Source organism: Diadema antillarum, unplaced genomic scaffold (genome assembly GCF_040938485.1).
Source record: "Diadema antillarum isolate AM-2024a unplaced genomic scaffold, OU_Dant_1.0 seq00000098_RagTag, whole genome shotgun sequence".
Lineage (NCBI taxonomy): Eukaryota > Metazoa > Echinodermata > Echinoidea > Diadematoida > Diadematidae > Diadema > Diadema antillarum.
In genome coordinates this window covers 134,476-155,070 of record NW_027271187.1, presented here as the reverse complement: position 1 = coordinate 155,070, position 20,595 = coordinate 134,476, and the positions used below count along the sequence as shown (strand labels likewise).

At 34.7% G+C, this 20,595-nt stretch overlaps 1 protein-coding gene across 1 annotated transcript in view; it reads left to right on the top strand.

The window, feature by feature from the left end:
* The window catches only part of LOC139726768 (uncharacterized), a 54,357-nt gene extending 34,172 nt beyond the window's left edge, over nucleotides 1-20,185 (top strand). The window contains exons 11-12 of the mRNA XM_071637759.1: nucleotides 19,289-19,378; nucleotides 20,069-20,185. Coding sequence (XP_071493860.1) covers nucleotides 19,289-19,378; nucleotides 20,069-20,086 — 108 coding nt within the window. The 3' untranslated portion in view covers nucleotides 20,087-20,185. The remainder of the gene's footprint in view (nucleotides 1-19,288; nucleotides 19,379-20,068) is intronic.
* Nucleotides 20,186-20,595: the final 410 nt, after the last annotated feature.

The window sequence follows — 20,595 nt, the reverse complement described above, 5'->3', positions numbered from 1 at the left end:
GAGCTGTAAAGTTTGCTTCACTGTATCACTCCCTCCATTCATAACAACTTTATACCCCTTAGGGGTGCTTTCCTTCCACTGATGTATCAGTGCAAGTGATTCAACTGCTACGGGCAAAGTATGACTGTTGAGATTTAGCAAGATATGTCTTTTTCAGGAAATAATCCATCATCTCAAAATGTATTTCCTGATGTGGAGGCTGTAGAACTCACCCACCTCCCCCATCATCAAGAATCCATCATCATGTAAATCTCCTCAATCTCTTCATCATCCATGTTATTGTTGATTTTTTTTTAAATCCCTAATGGGCAGTGATATTGAGTGGTGGTGGGTGGGACAGTGTGGTCTTCTAGTTCAGTTTAATACCATGCTTTTGAATAATGAGTGCTCAGTATTGAGTGAAAAAGGCACTTCACATTCATGTTGCATTTAAGTAAATAAGACAAAGCCAAAAGCAAGATCATGTTCATGATCATGCAGCACTTACATGTACTTGAATTGCACCGTTCACACTGAAGCATACTTGCATATTGTTCCAATGCCGGTATAAATCTGTCATAATCAGACAAAAGAACGCTACCCCTCAAAACTAATTTACCCCCCAAAAGTGTGAAAGCTAAATCCTTTGAAAGTTCAATATTAAATTATTACATGTATAATGTTTTAATTTGTCCTTTGAGCACGACGTGTCAACAGTGATAGAGTTCTTTACGCATTCATTCAGAATATTTTCACAAAATTTCTGGAATGACTTTGGAAAGAATACCACTTTTAAACTAGATACAGATCGTACAACTTTTCACCAAATGAGCACACTGTGGAGGAGTAAGTCTAGTTTGCCAAAAGATTTTTCTTAACCCACGATGTGCAAGCATCCTCCCACGTAGGCAGATCAGTTTGCCAAAAGAGTGTGGCTTGTCTTTATACATCTGTGCACTCTACAGCTTTGGTTCCAATTTAATTTGACAGTAGGACATATCTTGACACAAATGGGAATCAAGCAATTTGGCAATAAGGTTAAATTTGTCAATAGCATGATAAAGTTCCAATTACATCTACTTTTTTAGGGTTCCTCTGAATAGTTACTTATGTAAATTACATGGATATATTATTATATAGTGCATACTCTTTTTGTTTCACAGACACATAAATGCATGTCTGTGGTGATATAAACTTATATTTCAATTTCTTACATTTATAAGTCTGGCTTTAAAAAAAAATCATCTAGACGAAAGAATGAAACAGATCCTAAGCCTTTAGTTATCCTTTGTTGTACATGTTTGGTTGATGATATAGTTTGTAATTCTCAAGTAAAGACATTCAACTGCATGTATGCCTCATATTCTCTGAAAAGAAAAACCTGATTACAGTGGTTGACTATATATTTTTGGGTCTAACTTTTAAAAGATTTTTAGTCATTTATAACTCATTTATAATCTCACTACTAAATGCACACAAATTCACACAAAGCACAGATTTATCAGAAATACATAAATTTTCTCTCCAGAATAGATTTTGATGAAGAAATGGAGATGCAGATGATAGTGTACTTCTGTACAGAGAGGATACCTTTATATGTGTTTGTATGTACATGTATGTGCATATTCTCTGGTTCTCACAAGACAACAGCTTTCTTTTCAATTCGATTCAATTCAATTCAATTCAGTTCAATTCACTTCAATTCATTTCAATTCAATTGTGCTTCTTTTTCTAACAAAAACTAATACAATATACAACATATACATTTAATATATCGTATCGTTACACGCACATACATATAAATACACATTCTAAAGCTTATTACAAAACATATGAATGAATAGAACCAATGCATACCTTGCAAAAGTGACAAAAAGTAAATAAAGTAAAGGAGAAGAGTAATCTACAGAAAAGTAGAGATTTTAAAACTTATGCCACTCTTCAATTAGTCATGGAAATCAATAAATTATTTGCAAGATCTTGAGAAAAATGAAATAAAGAATACTGTAGCTATTTTTTTTACAATTTTAGAAGAATTCTTAATTGTAATGAATATGCAAGGAGTTTTTATTACAATTATAATAAAAACATGGTAACTAATGAAATATTATAATGACACTGAAATAAAGATAATTAATATTGCATCGTTGTAGTGTGATTTTATTCTCGATTGAAAAAGCTTTAATGCAAATCACAGCTGATTAAACAGATTGGAGAAGAACCGTTACACTTTCAATTTCAGTGGAAGAAAATGTTGCTCTCTCTCTAAATAAAAATTATTTCAAATTGAATTTCATTCTTATCAGAATTAATCCATTAACTTCATTCTATTAATAGTTCATACCTAAATTTCATTCTGCCTTTTCCAAATAATATGCATCTTAATTATCACTATAAGCCATTGGGTAATTCAGTATAAATGAAAGTAAATTACTAAATCAGAGTACTTATGCAGTGATATCAGGAAATATAGTACATGTCTGTCATCCTTTGACAAGGTTTTTTTTATTGTGTGTGTGTGTGTGTGTGTGTGTGTGTGTGTGTTAATGGCATTGTTGAACTATGATTTTAGTTAGAAAAATCTGAGCTGAGGAATCCCAATTGCTATCAATGTCTGTGGCATATTGGAAAAATGCAGCCACGATGTGATGAAAAATGGAATTGAAAAAAAAAATGCATCAAGTGCTTTGATAGAAGGAAAATGAGCAATTGACTGAATCTAGCGTACCTGTTTCCTCTTAAAGATCATTGTGTTATAATCATCTGCTGCCTCATATTAGTTTAAATGGTGAATTTAGATTTTTTACAAATACTAATTGCCTAAACTTCCACTTTCCAAATTGTCATATTATAGGTGGTGATGGATCCATCTGAGCAATATTCTACACAACAGAAATCAAAATATTTCTTTTTAAACTAAGCTTCTGCAATGTTCTACATTTTTTATAAAATTAAGAAAAAGTGAAAACAAGGTATCTATCACATTCAAGCATGCCAAGACATGCAAAATAGGACATGTTATCCATCAAACAGGTGGAGTTATATGAACCTTGAAGGTAGCAGATGGAAATTATCACAGAAGTGTGCAATTAAAAATTTAATCAAGAAATTAGATGGTAATTTCAGACTGAACACAAATTTGTCTGGATCCGTCGTATCAGTGCAATGTCATCGAGAGTTCGTGAATATGCATGGGATGTGATTGTCATCTTACTTTGAACTAGTTTTCAAGTCCTCAGAAAAGACATTCATCTAGTGCAGTTGTTCAAAGAACACCTTCTTATGTCTGGGTGATACACCCAAGAAGCACAGAACTTTCAATAATTCCGTTTGAGAAATGATATCCCCCATGGTTCCATCATCGTTTTGATGGTACATTGTGCTCTTGCCTTCAGTGATTGTAGCCAGGACATCTACTTCCTTCTCCTTCGATAACTTATCTTTCCGGAAGTTAGCAAAGAAGTCCTCAGAAATGATGTTCACAATGTCATGCAGTTGTTCAGAGAACTCCTTCTTGCCTCAGGGTGCCAACTCAAGACGCACAGAACTTCCGTTTGAGAGATGATATCCCCCATGGTTCCGTCATTGTTTTGATGGTGTCTATTGTGCTCTTGCCTTCATTAATTGTAGCTAGCATAGTAAAAATCTCCTACTTCCTTCTCCTTCGATAACTTATGTTAGCAGAGAAGTCCTCAGATATGATTTTCACATGCAGTTGTTCAGAGAACACCTTCTTGTGTCTGGGTGAAACTCGCAAGAAGCACAAAACTTAATTCCGTTCAGTTGAGAGATGATATCCCCCCGTGGTTCCGGCATTGTTTTGATGGTGTCTTTTGTGCTATTGCCTGCACTGATTGAAGCCAGGATGTATCTCCCACTTCCTCCTCTTTCAATAGCTGCACTCCCCGGAAGTAAGCAGAGAAGGCGTGGCTTTGTGAATATATTTGTTGGGCAGCTTCTGCATTTGTTGACTTTTAGCTGTCTCATTATTTTAGCTACCTTTCTTGCATGATTCTGGTAGACATGCCTGTTGATATGACAGGGAGTGGCGCATTTGAGGATTTAGCTTGATGTCCCAATTACATCTATGAAGTGCTTCAGATCATACGCTCCTGGTTCTTAGTCCATTTTTCTCTGTATTGCAGCATGAACTGAGTTGGCAGCTGTGAACATGTGGCTTTAATAGTCAAAAAAGGGATTCTGGGTTGTTGATGAATCATGAGAGTGCAGACAACAACAAGAGGTTTTTTGCTCTGACTTGAACAGTTAAAATATGCATAGAATATTACATATTGTTTGTCTCTGCCCTGATACCAAAACATGCACAGGCATAAACCACATTCCAGCTGTTCTTTTATGCTGTGAGACGTACAAAGTATGTATGTTGAATTTCCATTTTTGCTGGAAACTGCAAAGTTTCTTTGAAAACAACTGTATCTTGTGTGAGAAAGATGTAATCCTAGGTAAAGACTTGAAGAATTGTAAAGTGCTGTGTGCATGTCAACAGATATGATACACTCACTGTGTTTCATTTTTTTTTTCTGCGTCGTTGTCTGTACTTCCCCATGCTTGATCTTCATGACACCTGTGAAGTAGCCAGAACAACAGGAACATGTAACAGAGCAATCATGTCATGGGTCAGAGTGTGCATTTATATGTTCTAGACAGTTCTGGCACAAGTCGATCACTGGTTTTGTAAATGCAAGATTCAATTAATTGAAAACATTCTGGTAATATGAAGAAAAAAATACATGTGTCATTTTGTGCATTTGTTTTAAGTTTGCACACATCTTTGAAATGCTCAGATCAGGTGGCAAGTATGGATGATGTGGGTGTGTGGTCTGGTCTGTCTGTGGCACTTGGGGCTTGGACATTTCCATGTACTGCATTTGTGTGTCCCTTATCTGAGTGCAAAAAATTGTTTGTTGCTGGAGCAGAATGTCCCCTCTTGTGACCAACTGCTCGTCTTAACAATGCTACCCTCCTTCTTGAGCAGTAAGGCACATCTCACTACAGTGTCAGAGGTATACCTGAGGATGTTGAGTAAAAATGTTTTACACACATTCAGATTAGGAAGCTGCCACACAAGAGTACACTTGCATCTGGAATCACTTCCAGCTTTTACTTTGTATGTTCCTTCCCAATCTCTTGCCCATTATAGATCAGCCAGTCCCTTCTCCTGCCTTAGTTCTTGTCCCAAAAATCCTTTCCAAATCTCTCTTCTTTGATCTTCATTTTCCTTCTCGTGGCATTTCTTGATGTGCTTGCATGAGCGATGCATTGCATGCATGCTCTTCGTTTCTCTTCCTGCTGAAATTTCGTCATCTGTTGTCTCAGCTGCATGTTGTACCTCTGCTGGGATGTGGATGTGGTCTGCTGGTGGGTCACCTTTGGGATGTCAGTTCGTAGTTTGGATTGCTGGAATTTGAAAGTGGTCTACCAAATGGGTCACCTACTCAGGGGTCTTGGCTACTGTAGCCTGGATTGCTAGAATTTGAATGTGATTGTACTGGTAGTGCACCCCAGAGGTCTTAGCCACCATGGCTAGGATGGCTGGGATCTGGAAGTGGTCTACTGATGGGTCACCCCTTTGGGGTCTTAGCTACAAGCTTGGATGGTTAGAACTGGTAGTGCACCCCAGAAGTCATAGTCGTAGCTGCTTTAGCTTGGATTGCTTGGATTTGCATGTTGTCTCTGGTGGGTCACCCTCAGAGGTCATAGCTGCTGTAGCTTAGATGGGTGGAATTTGGATCTCTGAACTGCTAGTGAGTTACTCTTTCGGGTATTGGCTATCATAGCTTGGATGGCTGGGATATGCATGATATTTACTGTTGTGCCACCTGGAGGGTCTTAGCTACCGTAGCTTGCATACGTAGCTTGCATAGCTTAGAAGTCAGTGTCAAGTCAAGTCAATTTAAATCAGTTCAATTCAGTTCAATTCAATTCAATTCAATTCAATTCAATGATTAATTCAATACAAATCTAATTCACATCTCTTGAAAAATAAATGACATCACAAATTATATAACGGACTTTAGACTTGAGATGAATTCAACATTAATGTAAGATATTAAATCTTAGACTTACAACATACAATCAAATAAAATGTACAGACTTATTACATGTAAAACAGGCTATTGGTTACTTATACCTGTTATACTCGACAAACTTTATAGATATTGTTTTGCAATTTGGTAGGTTAAAATCATAAAAAACTTTGTCAATTTCAGAAGTTAGAATAGTCAAAACCATATTATCTTTACTGCAGACAAGAAACTTGGTATCAACACCAAATAAGAACACAGACAAACTGTTGCCTTATATCATATTATTATTGATTATACATATCGCAAATCACTTGAGATAAAAACGGGAGTTGTCCAAGGCTGAATACTTGAGTAACACCTAATGAGATAGTGATAATAATTATAAAGCTTTCATGATACGATTTAGAATGATCTATACACATATGTTGCTGCTGATTTCTTGAAAATAAGTTTGAAACCATTGTAGTGCACTTTCTTCTATTCCATAATATTGTATTTGGCTATTAAAATAATTAATCTATTAAATTAGATGATCGAAACAGTCAAATTCTTTAGATAAGCAAAACAAGAGTCTTGCTGCTGTTCGTGAAAACTAAGTTGATATCATAAGAATTGTGGAGCTCACTGTTGTTCATGTAGGCCTACACAGAATTCTTGGTAGCAGCATCCATTAATTCCATAGCACTTGGCAAGATCTTTGTCTATATAATAGACATCCATGTAGTTAAAATCAATACATGGTAAATTCTGGTAGATGTAATTCTGTAAGTAACACTCAAAAACAAAAAACAAAAACACTGTATAATTTGTAATGATTAATGTATTATTTTATTTCATAATTAAAACATTTGCTTCCTTTGTGTTTATTCAAATACATTGATATGGTGTACAATAAAATAGGTCTTCTTTTTGCTGAGACTAATAGGGTGCCTTGATAATTTCTTTGTCTTTTATGGACTTTTTGTGATATCTCAATACAGTCTTTTACACAAATTCAGGGGTTTCGACACTGCTGACATCACAGTATGAACGTGGCACCAGACTATAAATCTTCCAAACTAAAGTTTTAAGGATTAACCTGAATTAAATTGGTTGTTCTTATTTTCATGTTCCCCAAGCCATGTAATATTATTCTTTGAACAGATATGTAAAGTGGATCATTTGAAACAAATTATTAAATTGCTTTTCAGGGGTGTACTGAAAATGCTGTTCAGAGCATTATTTGAAAGGAAACCCAGATTTTCTAAATTAAAAAAAAAATGGCTATTTGTTTCTCCATTGTTTGTATTACATATAAATGCATCTAAAACAGCTGTAAACAGTAGTACAAAGGATGGTTAATACCCTCTGATTTAATTCAAAGTAATAATGAAAGTACATCATAATTAGGAAATTGTGAATCATACCTTTTCTGCAGATATATTTTTCTCTCATTCACGTATCTAGCCAGACCTTTGTATTACTTCATATGGAAATAAAATCATTTGAATTGCATTGAATTTCCCTTCAACAGGTCTATTAACTTTTGAAGATCTGTGGGCAGTGAAATACAACTTAAAACTTAGGGCTGTTATTGTTTTTAATCTACATTAATGATATTTCAAACACATCATCTATGTTACAGTATATATTATTTGCTGATGATACAAATGTGTTTTACTCACATACTGACCTAAACCACCTAGTTGTTACTCTGAACAATGAATTACCGAAAATATCTATGTGCTTTAAAAGTAATATACTGGCACTTAATTTAAGCAAAACTAATTTCATTCACTTTAAATGTAAAAAAGCTGATCTCCCAGAATATGAATTGTATATTGATGGTATATCTCTTGAAAGGAAAATATTTAATAAATTTCTCGGTGTGTATATAAATGAAAACCTAAAATGGGATGATCATGTAAAACACATCATTTTCCCTATATCACGAAACTTTGGCCTGTTAACTAAGCTTCAGTATTTTTTACCAACTCGTGTATTGTTTACCCTGTAAAATGCCTTAATTTTACCATATATATCGTATTGCAACATTATCTGGGCAACCCACAAATGTAACACAGACCGTATACTTCTCCTACAGAAAAAAAGCAATTCGAGTGTTCCATAAACTGTTTGTATTTAAATGTCTTGTATAATTGTACTAAAAACTATGTGTCGATAAACTGTTTGTCATAAATGACATGTACATAATCATATCTGATGTAACGGAATTAAGCAGAAATAAATCAAATCAAATCAAATCAAATCAAAACACGATTCAACATATAATCTCCTTTCTCAAGGGTTATTTGTTGTGCTATTACACCTCTGTCACTTTGTTTGCTTCTTAAAAAGTTAGAGTATACTTAAAAATTCAAAGTAATGTAGGATATCAAACTATAATGTTCCATACCCTATCAAAATCTAAAGTATTGATATGATTCATATCTATGATGTCATTTTGGAGGGTACACATTTACAACTTCCAATTATTCAACATGAAAATGCAACAGCTTTATATTCAGTTGTTGTTTTAACTTTCAAGGAAACATTTTCAGTTTATATTTGTTCATTAGTTTTTGAAATTCATTTTATACTGCAGGGTTGGCATGTTCACTTTTGTAAAACTCTACTTTTCAAAGGCACCTTTTTCTTAGTAATAGCAAACATCATTCTACATGAAAATACAAAATACATAACAATTGTTGGTAACATTGTAAACTACAAACATGGAGAGTGGATTAATGGTAAATAGATACACATACAATATTGTAGATACATAGATATAGCAAGTACTGTTATAAATCAGTTGAATCAATATATAAGGCTCAGCATAGTTTCTTAAATCTGTAAAGGGATGTACATGCTTAGAACATTTGCAGGGAGTGCAAAATAAACTGGCTACGACATTTGCAGTAATTGCCATAACGAAAATGTTTAATTTGATATTGATACTTTAAATGGTGAATTAATCCGATCAATCTGTTCTCCATTTCTTTACTCTTCGTATTATACAAAATTACTTTGTTTCACTCTGTGGTTATGCATAATCCATTATCATATAGAGTCTTAATCATTATGTCTTAAATTGATCCTTGAGCACTAGCAGTACTGCTACTAATTACACCAAATCAAGACCTGCTTTCTTCCAAAATGACTCCATATCTTTCAGAACTGAGATCATGAAAAAACCAAGCCAGCCTAAATTTAGAGCTGCTTTTACTGCAGAGTCATATAGAATCAACTTGATCTCTGTAATCCCAAATTCAGTGTAGATCCAAACTCGGTTATTGAAGGACTAAATAATGATAATGATAATGATAATAATTGTTATTATTATACTCTTTATTCGCTTCTTACAAAGCACATATAGTATATACAATAAAATATTCCTAAAAACATGCAGATACAATGTACCGGTATATACATGGATACAGAAATAATGTATTAAACACAAAAAAAAAATAACAGACACACACATAAATTTAGAAAATACCTTTAGGGAGATCCAACAGACATCCACATATTTTCTGTTATTAATACATTTGGTATTCGGTATTTAACAATATAATAATGATAATAATAATAATAATAATAATAATAATAATAATAATAATAATGATAATAAGAATATGAATGATAAATGATAATAGACTAAAGAATATTGAAAGTAAAGCTCACTTAGGATTTCAATATTAAACTGCCAAGCAAGGTAAATGTGAGGCTAGATTAGGTTCTTGCAATACTTGATTATTTTGGTATGGGAACGCTTCAACTCGTTTGTGAGCTACAAAAATTGTTTAAAAATTGGTACCTTTTCAGATATCATGTTTCATTTTATGGTAGGATGATGAATGTTAAGTATAAAAGTGTTTCTACACATTGGAGAGCTGATCTCTGACATTGAATTAGCCACAAAATAAATTGCATCCACTAGCTTTATGTGATTGTAAAGTATGGTAACCTAATTAACTTAAAGTGCCCATCACACAATCTCAGATAATGCTACTATATAGAGAACATTATTAAGATTTACTTATGATATATTGGTGTTTCATTGTTTTCATTAAAGTTTAGGGGGAAAAGTCGGCAGGCCTGTTGCTGACAAAAAAAGAAAGATATAATTCACATTATAATATTCTAATAGAACATGACAACAACCCTTAAAGCATAAGGGGGATTCTAAAATCAAATGTAATAATACAGTTAAGAAATTCACACTTGGCAATTGAAAAATGTGGCAGAATATACTTTTGAAAGAAAGATCTGTAAGCTGATGGTCTTGTAGCTTTTTTCCCCCAATATTACGTGGCAAACTCATACAGTCTAGTAAATATAAAAGTCTATTTTCATAATTTCATACAATGATTGAAGTTATTGCTTGATGTAGGTAATTGTATATTCTGTGAATATGATATTTGCATTCAATTTTGCTTTGTTTTGGATTTTGTTTTGTATGTACCGCACACCATTTCCTTAAATGTAGTATTGCTTATAGCTTGTTGATACAAAAAAAAAAAAAAAAATCTTCTGGCAGAGTAGTTGCATTCCAACATCATGGAAATAACCAGTAGGTGGAATCAAACTGATTGTCTTGTACTTTCAAGCCGTGCACATTTGATAGCAAATGCCAACTCTCACTGGATATCGCATCCATACAAAAAGCCATAGAAACTTGACGTTTAATGAAGTTGCTCTAGACATCCCCCCCCCCCCCAGCTTTATTGTTCATGGCTTCAAGGACATCATGTTGTTGTCTCCAAGCTAATTTCATCATAGAAATGTTCATGGAAGTCATTAAATTCAAACTCTCCATTACACTGAGTTAACACTTGCCTGTGCAGAGGAGATAGTAAACAATGGCAACTGTGGACCAAGGACACCCTTTGCTGACCCTGGGAGACTGTAAGCTTTATTGTGGTCATTGTTCATTTACATATGAAGGTTCTTGGAGAATCTAATATCGTGCATCAGATCTCAGTATGTAATCGAATGCTCATGTACTGTGGGATAGGTTCACCTTGGCAAGGTGCATGTACTGTACAGGATGTATTTATCGTAATAGCTATTATTCAGTCCCTGTCAAACTGCTTTTGAATATTGCATGCCCAATCTCCCCCTTCTCTTCTTTTCTCTCTATGTCTCTTGTTTCATAACATGCGAGGAGTTTGCTGAAGCATTTGTTGCTTGAAGGTTTATGCTGAAGTGATATGCCTCATCTCTGAGGTTACATATTTTTACCTTGCTTTAAAATGCCAGTGACCAAAGATCTCGAATTTGAATTTTTGAATTAGTTCATTTCCATAGTAATCGTGGCATATCATTACCTGAGATTATGTGTTCTTTTTCCTTTGTGTGGGTGTCATTGACCAAAGATTTTAAATTGAATTTTGAATTTGAATCTATTTACATAATAATGCTACAAATATTTCATAAAATCCCAGCAGAACTGAGAAAAACAACAAGAGTTACAGTATTGGTATAAAAATGACATGCAGCAAACATAACCAGTATCTGAGATGTATCATTTTCCCTTGTGTGGTTGCCAGTGTTTTTAAAGATCTTTAATTCAATTTTGAATTTGAATTTTTATTTTTATTTTTATTTATTTGTTTTATTTTATTTTATTTTATTTTATTTTTTTATTTTTTTTGGGGGGGGATTTTTTTTTATATGATGATGATGGCAAACATTGCATAGAATCTCAATGCCTCTGTGTAATAGTAAAGAATTTTACTTTTGTGAGCCCTGGCCCATGTGTCACTCTGTTTCATTTTATACATGTGCCTGTATACCCCTGTATGTATGTTACATGACATTGTACTGTATAATTGTATGGCCAAATAAATGATTACAGTATAATAGTAATGATAATGATTATTATAACGATTGATAATAAAAAAAAAGAAAATAATAACAATATTAATAATAATATTGCTGACAGGAACAACAAGAGTTATGGTATCATAATATCAAGGGCATGCAATCAAAACGCACACACACACACAAACGCACACGTACTTTTTAGTCAGTATCTGATATTTTATGTCCTTTTTCCTCTCTGTAGGTGTCAGTGAACAAAGATTTTGAATTGAGTTTTGAATTTGAATCTATTTTCATGATGGTGATAATATCAAACATCAAATGGAATCCTTCACAACACTGACAAAAACAACAAGTGTTATACTATTATAATAATACATTATTGTCATCTAATCGCCAGAGTTATTTCTCTCCATCTGTACCACATGCCTTTTTTTTGTACATGTAGTTTGTGTCAATCTGAAATTCCCCAAGATAAGAAGGATCATGCAATGTTGGAAGGTTATTAAACCCAAAAGGGATTTTGGTGGGCTAGGGATGTACCAGGTAATCAGGACTGATTGTTTGTCTAGCAGTATTTTGAAGGAAGGGAATTCCCCCTCATGTGTTGATATCTCAGCCCGTAAAGGGCTGTGACTTCTAAACTTGTAATGCTACATGACTGTGTGAGCATATTGGTCATTTAAGGAGTGATGTTGTGAGGATGCTAATTCCTTTCACCCTCAACCTCCCCATCCCCCTTCCCTCCCTTTTCCCAATCAATCTGATGTGATTGATCTGGTTGCCGTGAGATGTTTAGAAATCAATACCCTTGCCCAGTCCACAGTGAATTGCTCAAGTACCAGGTGTGGAAACTTTCTTTCTCTTTTTTTCCTCTCCCTCCGTCGTTCTCATTTCTTAGGAGAGTGAGGAATATGTAAAGACCTGCTGGGGTGCAGCCTCTGCAAAGCAAAGATTATTCATTTAAGGGGAAAGTTCACCTCAATGTATATCAAGATTGAGAGAATGCAGCAATATCAGTATACACATTAGTGATAGTTTGAGAAAAATTGTTCAAAAGTTACACATTTTAAAAGTTTTAGTGCCACCTTCGCTGGATGAGAATACTACTACAGCTAAGTAGAGCTTGTAATGTCACATGCGTAGAATCAGATAAGGAAAATATCAAGAATATTCAACATATTTTCACTTTTTTCACATAACAAAAGAGCACTTAGCTTGCCTTTTCAAAAGGCAGAGGGAAAGACATTATCCTTAACATACATCAGTAACAAGTTGAGGGAATGTGTACTTTTTTCAAAAAAATAAATTTTCTGAAATTCTGTTTTTATTTTCCCTTTATCGTTCTACATGTGTGAAATCATGAACTGTAGTAGACTTCTCATGAAGAAGGGACTGTGCAGAAACTTTAAGAATTCATGATGTTTGCATGGGTTGTCTGATTTTCCTCAAACTCTCACTAATATGTTGTACTGCTGCATTCACTCAATCTACATTTATATTAACGTGAACTTGTCCTTTAACCCTTTGCCTCCAACCATTCCCAGCTTGACGTATTGATAGTGTACAACATCATTGTAGAGCTGTAGCATGTCATGGCGATTCCATGGCTATACACTTCTCAGATCGTCATTGTACATCAAAGCTTGTAACTTCAATGCCCCCACCCCACCCCACCACCACCTCCCTGCATTTATCATGTGTGTGGAAGATTGATGTTCATACATGCAGTTAACCCATTCCATACTGAATTTTGAAATGTTCATAGATTTAATACACAGGCCACCATATTCCTTTAGGGAACGGGTTAAGTCAGACAGCAGGGTCACAGGAAGTTAATCTTCAGAGCATCCAAAACTGTTTAAGCTAAAATACTTCTCTTAGTAGTAGTATGTCTGACAAATTTGGTAAAGAAAGTGTTTAACCTAGACTTGCCACTTTTGCATAAGATGCATTTTCCCTTGATAAAATCTGTATTTCCCATCTCCTGTGCTGGAAAAGGTACATTGGCAAATAATTACCTACCATGATCAACATCTCTGTCTTGCTGTAGATAGGGAACCAAGATTCTGTTTACTGTATTAAAGTGGTTGTGCTTTGTTTCAATCAAATGACTTTTGTTTTATAAGGATTGTTACATATCAGTATGGGAGCCAATAATCCAGAGGAAGCAGACCCCCCCCCCCCCTTTCTCTCTCTTCCTCTTGATTTCTCTCCATATCTCATATGTAAACACACATACAGATTTATCTGATGGCAAGTTACCAAGGATAGGATTGGAAATGATTAAACGAATGGCTTACCTGTTGCTTTTGAATATGCCAACTGTGACAGAAAATGAGCATGGCCTTGCCAATCTCATTTTAAGACATCTCAGAGTCATGCTTAGTATGAAGGACACAGGCTGTTAAATCTGTCCATTCAGGAGAGAAAAATCTCAATGCAATGAGTAATTTACTGTGGTTTACTTTCCTGTCTTCTTTACTTTTTTTTTTGCATACAATAGATGCCACTGGTACTTTATGCACATAAATACAAATACATAATCAAATTATGAATATTCATGAACATACATTGTATTACCCACATGTGGTTTTACAGTGCTCAGAAAATGTTTCTCCATTGAATGCAAGTATCCACAAATCAACACATTTTTTTTTTACAGTTCTGTGAGATTAGATTATTTTAGTCTCATCTTTTTAATACCAAAACAGTGTTTGTTTGTTGTTTGTTTCTTTGACTTGTGCACACATTTGTCTGACTTCATATTGATGTTGATGTTTGTAGACTAAATACACAACAGAATTAACAACCAAAGAGGCATTTGGAAGCTCGTTCATCGACAGGAAAGAAAATTAAAAGTTGAGTGACTTACCGAACTTGGGGGTAATTTTTGCAACTTTTCTAGTTTGACCTTACCCCACATATCAAAGCACTGCACCTCCATGTAGGCCATAATCATAACAAATAGGGTATCATTTTTATGGAAAATTGAACAATATTTCTGTGGTTACCAAGCATGCATCAATTATTACTGGGATAAAGAGAGCAATCATTAATCAAACTCAAATTTCCAAACTTTTTTGAGTAGTTCATATATTTTTATCTATCTGGCTATATATATATATTCATTTATTCATTCATTTATTTAGAATCTCTCTTTTTTTCATCTCTAAAGATACTTACACATATGTGGCAAGGAACAGGTAATATCAATCCGGACAGAGATACCATAGTGAAAGGATAAATCACAGAGTTTTGCTGGGATGGCAGTAATTTACATCCTGCTTTATGGTTTTAAATGAAGCCATAATTATACTGCCTTCACAGCCAAACTTGGAATGACATGCTGACCCCATAAATTATGTGGAGTTTCTGGGGCAGAAATGATAAATCCTTCCAAACCTCTCCAAGTTGATCTTTGTGGAATCAACTCCTGATCTTTCACTGATTCACATGCATATTTAATTGACACACTTTCATTTTTGTGCTTCATTTTAATACAGAAATGACACTTCAATTTAATTTGAAATATGTTGATGAAATCCCTAAATTCGTTTTAAGGCATGATATCTTTAGATGGAACATTTTGTTCTGCATTACACATTCATAAGAAGGGAAAAACAGGTGTAGATCTGTCTTTTGACCCACAACCAATTAAGGAAATGATATCTTGGCAAGAAAATATGACAGTAATGACATTAATTTAATGAAAGTAACAATTTTAAAAATGGAATTCTAGCATGAATTTCTAAAATAACTAAATGTCTTGTCTTTGCAAGGGTGATCACATTCTGTGTCATATGATAATTGCTGAGATGATAACTAAGGTAGGAATATTCTTCAGTAAAGGTTAAACATATGCCTTGACAGAACATGAAGCAAAGTGATGGTGGGTTATGAATATTATGTAAGTGAAGTCTGAACAACTGGGCAGTGTGAATGGAGCAAATCAAGAGGCTCAAAACAGACAGCTAAGCACTAAACCGTTGGAATGTCCTGTCCTGTTATGTGTGAATTCTGGATTTTCTGTCGTCCAAAGTTACCAGGATAAAGAAGGCAGCAAGGTTATGCTGTGCTAATCATTTTCACCTGGTTCTGCACTCATTATTTATGGTTCCTACAGTTGAAAAAGGAGTAGATATCTTATTCAAAGGTATTTGAGTGCATTTCCCACAGAGGTTTCATTTAGACTTTCATCAAAAATTACATTATATTGGCAGAGGTGATGATGTTATTATATCACAAATCTTCCAATGAAAGGTGGTGACACCTTCACAGAAGTTCCTTTTTATTTTCACAATTCAATTCATAGTTCTGTGATAATATCAGTTGTAAGATCATCAACCCAAAACAGACATGGTATTTTTGTATCTTTTCTTGTTTTTTTTTCATTTTAGCCTGATGAATGTTAGATATGACATGGCTATACTAGTGAAAACTGTTCAATTCACTTTCAGAGAAGTAGGTGTAAGAAGAAACAGAGATGTCAAGGTTGGAGAGCAGCTGCAGACATGAGATTTTTTTGGCAACCAGGAGATTAGCATTTTTAATCATTTTATGATGAGTTGATTTTGCAACAACATGCAATGCCCGTTAGACACTTGCCTGAGTATGCTTGGGCGTTGTCTTCAATGAGTTAAGCTGTAAATCAGGCAATCTGATGCATACTAAATATAAAAGTTTTCCTCGTTCTGATGAAAAAAAAATATTGTCATGGAATGGAACTTTTTGAGTAGTTGGGAATAATTCTTTTTTTTTTAATATGTGGTTTGTTTGTTTGTTTATTTGTTCATTTGTTTGTTTGTTTGTTTGTTTTTTGAGATTGTGTGAGAAAAAGTTTATCAGGTGTGTGGGCATGAGAAGGACCCCCTGAGGCATGAGTGTCATGCCCTGATGCTTGAGACCTGATAGGTCTGTAGAAAGTTCTATATAATCCTGGCAGATCAAGTATGGTTATGTGAATACAGTTTCCAGTAAAGTAATCAGTGGTGACTGTATTTAAATCAAGATAAAGTCATACAAAATACTCCACGAACAAAATAACATGTTTTAAGTTTATACTGAATTTTTTTACTCAGCACCTTTTTAGTTTATGATGGTGCAGCTTTTTGGGGGTGGGGATTTAAAATGTAAATCAGGAAAATTTCAAAGTGTATACTTGCCTAGGATGGCATTGAGCAAATTTCCTTACAGTTTGAAAGAGATGTTCAAATACTACAATGTTGGGGGAGGTGGTGGGTTGATGGTAATGGTGGTACATGTATTATCATGATTACCAGATAAGATATTATTATTGTAATTGGGATAAATGGAAAAGATCACTAATCACTGGTATGTAACATAACTAACAGCATCATCATAGCAAAGGAAAACACTTCATTTTTTCTGGTTGAAAAAGAAAGATTAACATGAGGAGCCAGACTTTAAAAAAAAAGTCTTTCTTTTCAAAAAATATTTCTGCATTGTCTTCTGGAAGCAATTCTTGAAATTGACCATTTCAAATTTTACACACAAATATTTATATCATAATACAGTTATTGGACATGTGACATGTGTCCTTTGGTATTGCCATTTGCAAGTGGCTTCCAGTTGCAACGGGGCATGTGTCAGAAGGCCACAAACTGCTACTTATGACCACTCCTTGCCCATCCCTCATGCCTAATTCAAAGTGCCGGTGTGTTTTTGCCATAATTTGCCTCCCTGGTGTCGTTGCCTCCCCCTCATTCCCTTGCTGGCCTTGACTTGGGCCTCTTTGTGGAGTGTAAATGAATTTTGACGAGTTTCCCCATCATCATCATCAATTAGGCAGAGACAAAGTTCAAACAAGCTTTTGAAATCACCATGAGTTTGAAGCCCAGTTGTGTCTTTCCTATACATATTTGACCTTTCCCCACATTTGGAATAATTGTGAAGCAACAGATCGTTTAAGACATTAAACTAATCAGCCATCAAATTGCACGCACACCCGAATTATCAATTGTCAGTAGCTTTTTTTTTTTTTTTTTTTTTTTTTACAGCAAGTGCCTTTTTTATTCATGTATGTGTGTGTGTTCATGATTTTTTTTTCAGAACTAGTTACAGCATAAACATCTACCGGATGATCTTTACATGAAATCAAGTCCTTATCTTTCACTGAATCACATGCATAACATGCTGACATATGCTGCTCACGCTGCTCCTTAAAATATGTCACTCTCAAAAAATATGAGATATGTTTCTGAAGTCATTAAAACCTACTCAAGGTATAATCTGTGGCTAGCACATTTCATGACATTACTTTAAACAAAAGGAAATTATCACCTGATTTTCAAATCAGAATGAAAGTGATTTTGTGACATCTTTAAGACCCAATGGTAGATTAGCTTGCCTTCTACATGGGCATGCAACTGGTCAATTCGCAGACCAATGATCGGAGGTATGCATGGGATACGTACGTGTAGATATCGAGCTTTGCTGACGTAGGATGGCTCTCTCCACTAGAGACTAGTGAGTCTCTTTCTGGAAATCCAATCATTGAGCTCCCCCTATTTTTTAATGGGTCATCAAAAGTGAGAGGAGTCTGTTTTATTGCATTATCAAGCAATGATTGTGGTTAAATAATGTCTGCCTGGTCTTGATATTACGTAGGTTGCTTCATCATCATCCTGTTGATTTACAGAGTGTTTGACTTTAACTGCTTTCAAAATGAAACACATATGAAGCCATTTTCGTGCGTATACTTTTTTTTTACAGTTTAAAAAAATTATATGAAACAGCCATTGATCATCTGTGTTACAATTTTCTCAGGACGTTGGCTAAGCATTGGCATCAATTTTCATGCCTTTTTCAGCATTTTTCCCTTTAATACAGACACACTGAAGCACTGGAATTGCCTATGAGGTGGATTATAGCTGGTCTTGTCAACAGTGATGGCACATGTACTGACATTTTTCACTTTGACTCATTCTTTCTTGTATGTGAGCATATGCAAGAAAAAAAAAATGCTTGTCTTCCTACTCTCATTCCAGACTTGTGAACCACCAGTAGTCGTCAACGAAGTCTGATTTTCACCTCAGGCCAAAAAGTGGAACCTATCCAATAGAACATGAGTTTTGATTTGAGTGTGAGAAGTAGGAAGTCTGGGGAATTGTTGCACACAGAACAGAATTAATGTTAGTTGCACTCATTGCTATTGGTTAATTGCTGAATGGCTTGAAGTTTAGTCCAGAGATGAAATTTAACAGAAATTGAAAAGGCTTTCAATTTGACATTTACTCCTTAGATTTGAAGGAAAGAGTTTAGAACTATTGAAAGATAACTCACAACCACTGGCAGACTTTTCACATAACCTACAGTTTGAATTCCTTGGAGCATGATATGCCGTGGCTTATTTTGCTTTTTCATCATAATGTTATATGTATTTTACCCTATTCAAAAATTCACTTTTTTATTTTTTTTCATCCAATATTCTACAGGATACTTTACACAAAATGGAGAGTGATCATCGAAACTTGAAGCTCATAGGTTCAAACCTACAATCACAACTTGATGGTGTATATAGAATGGTGAGCCTGCCCAAACATTGGAAAAATAAGTAATTTTTGGATGTGAATGTGAAACTAACCATATATATAAGTGTGTATAGTGAGTGCAAAGGCATTACTTCCTCTGGTACTTAAAAGTTGTATTTCCAGTGTCGTTTTTCCATTATTGTCAATGGACAATCATTTAAATGCTGAAGTGCTTGATTCCCCATAGATGTTTTGTGGAAATAGGCATCGCTGTAACAGCTTTCATTGCCATTATCAATGTCAGTATCAAGTTAAAACACCGTGCTGTCCTTGATATCCTCATGCAAATCACTATTGGAAGTATCATCTGATGTTGCAGAAGATTATTGTTCCCTATAATGAATAAATATTGCATGCTGTCATTCATATCACAAGTAGTAGTTGCAGTAGCAATCATATCAATTGCAATATCAATAGAAGTCTTCAGTAATTTTACAATTTTACAATTTTTCCTTACAGTTAATGCTGTTACAGTTACAGAAAGAGTAGTAGAGGTGTAGTACAATGATAATGAAATGGAGATAGCAGTGAATATTGTGATGGGCACTGTGACATCAGTATCAACTGAAAAATTTAGTTCTAGATATTTTGGCCATTGCAATGTCAGTTTTATTACCAGGAACCAGCACTCTTAATGTTTTTGATATTTGTTGCCTTTCAATATATCTTCTGCTTCCTATGCAGATACTCTTCCTGACGTAGCATCAAACCGACAAAAGCCATAGTGCAGATGATTCTGCCATGCTACAACATCAGTGTTAGCCTGGAATATTTTTGGATATGGACTGCTTCATCACTGTGGAATCTATGGAAGAGTGTGTCAATATGGAACTGAATGCATTTTGAACACTACCCCAGTACAGCTCATAACAGCAAATGGGACTTACTACCACACACTATCTAATGCAATGAGAATGCATGAGCAGTGGAGACTCGTTCACACAGCATATAAGAGAAGGTCCCTTTTGCTGGCAGACACTTCCTGTAAGGGAGAAGTTTCCTGTATAAAAGGCACAGAAGTCTTGCCTACGAATGTAGGTGAACTTTTTTTTTTTCTAAGCATAGTCAGAGAATCAGTAAAATGGTGCTATCTACTGCTTTACAGAGTTGAGTATGGCTATGTGACCCTAATGTAAGTGATGCATTATTTCTATATTTCCCCTACTACAGAATTGCACAGCAACCATACTTTTGAAAGAGCTGGGAGTTTT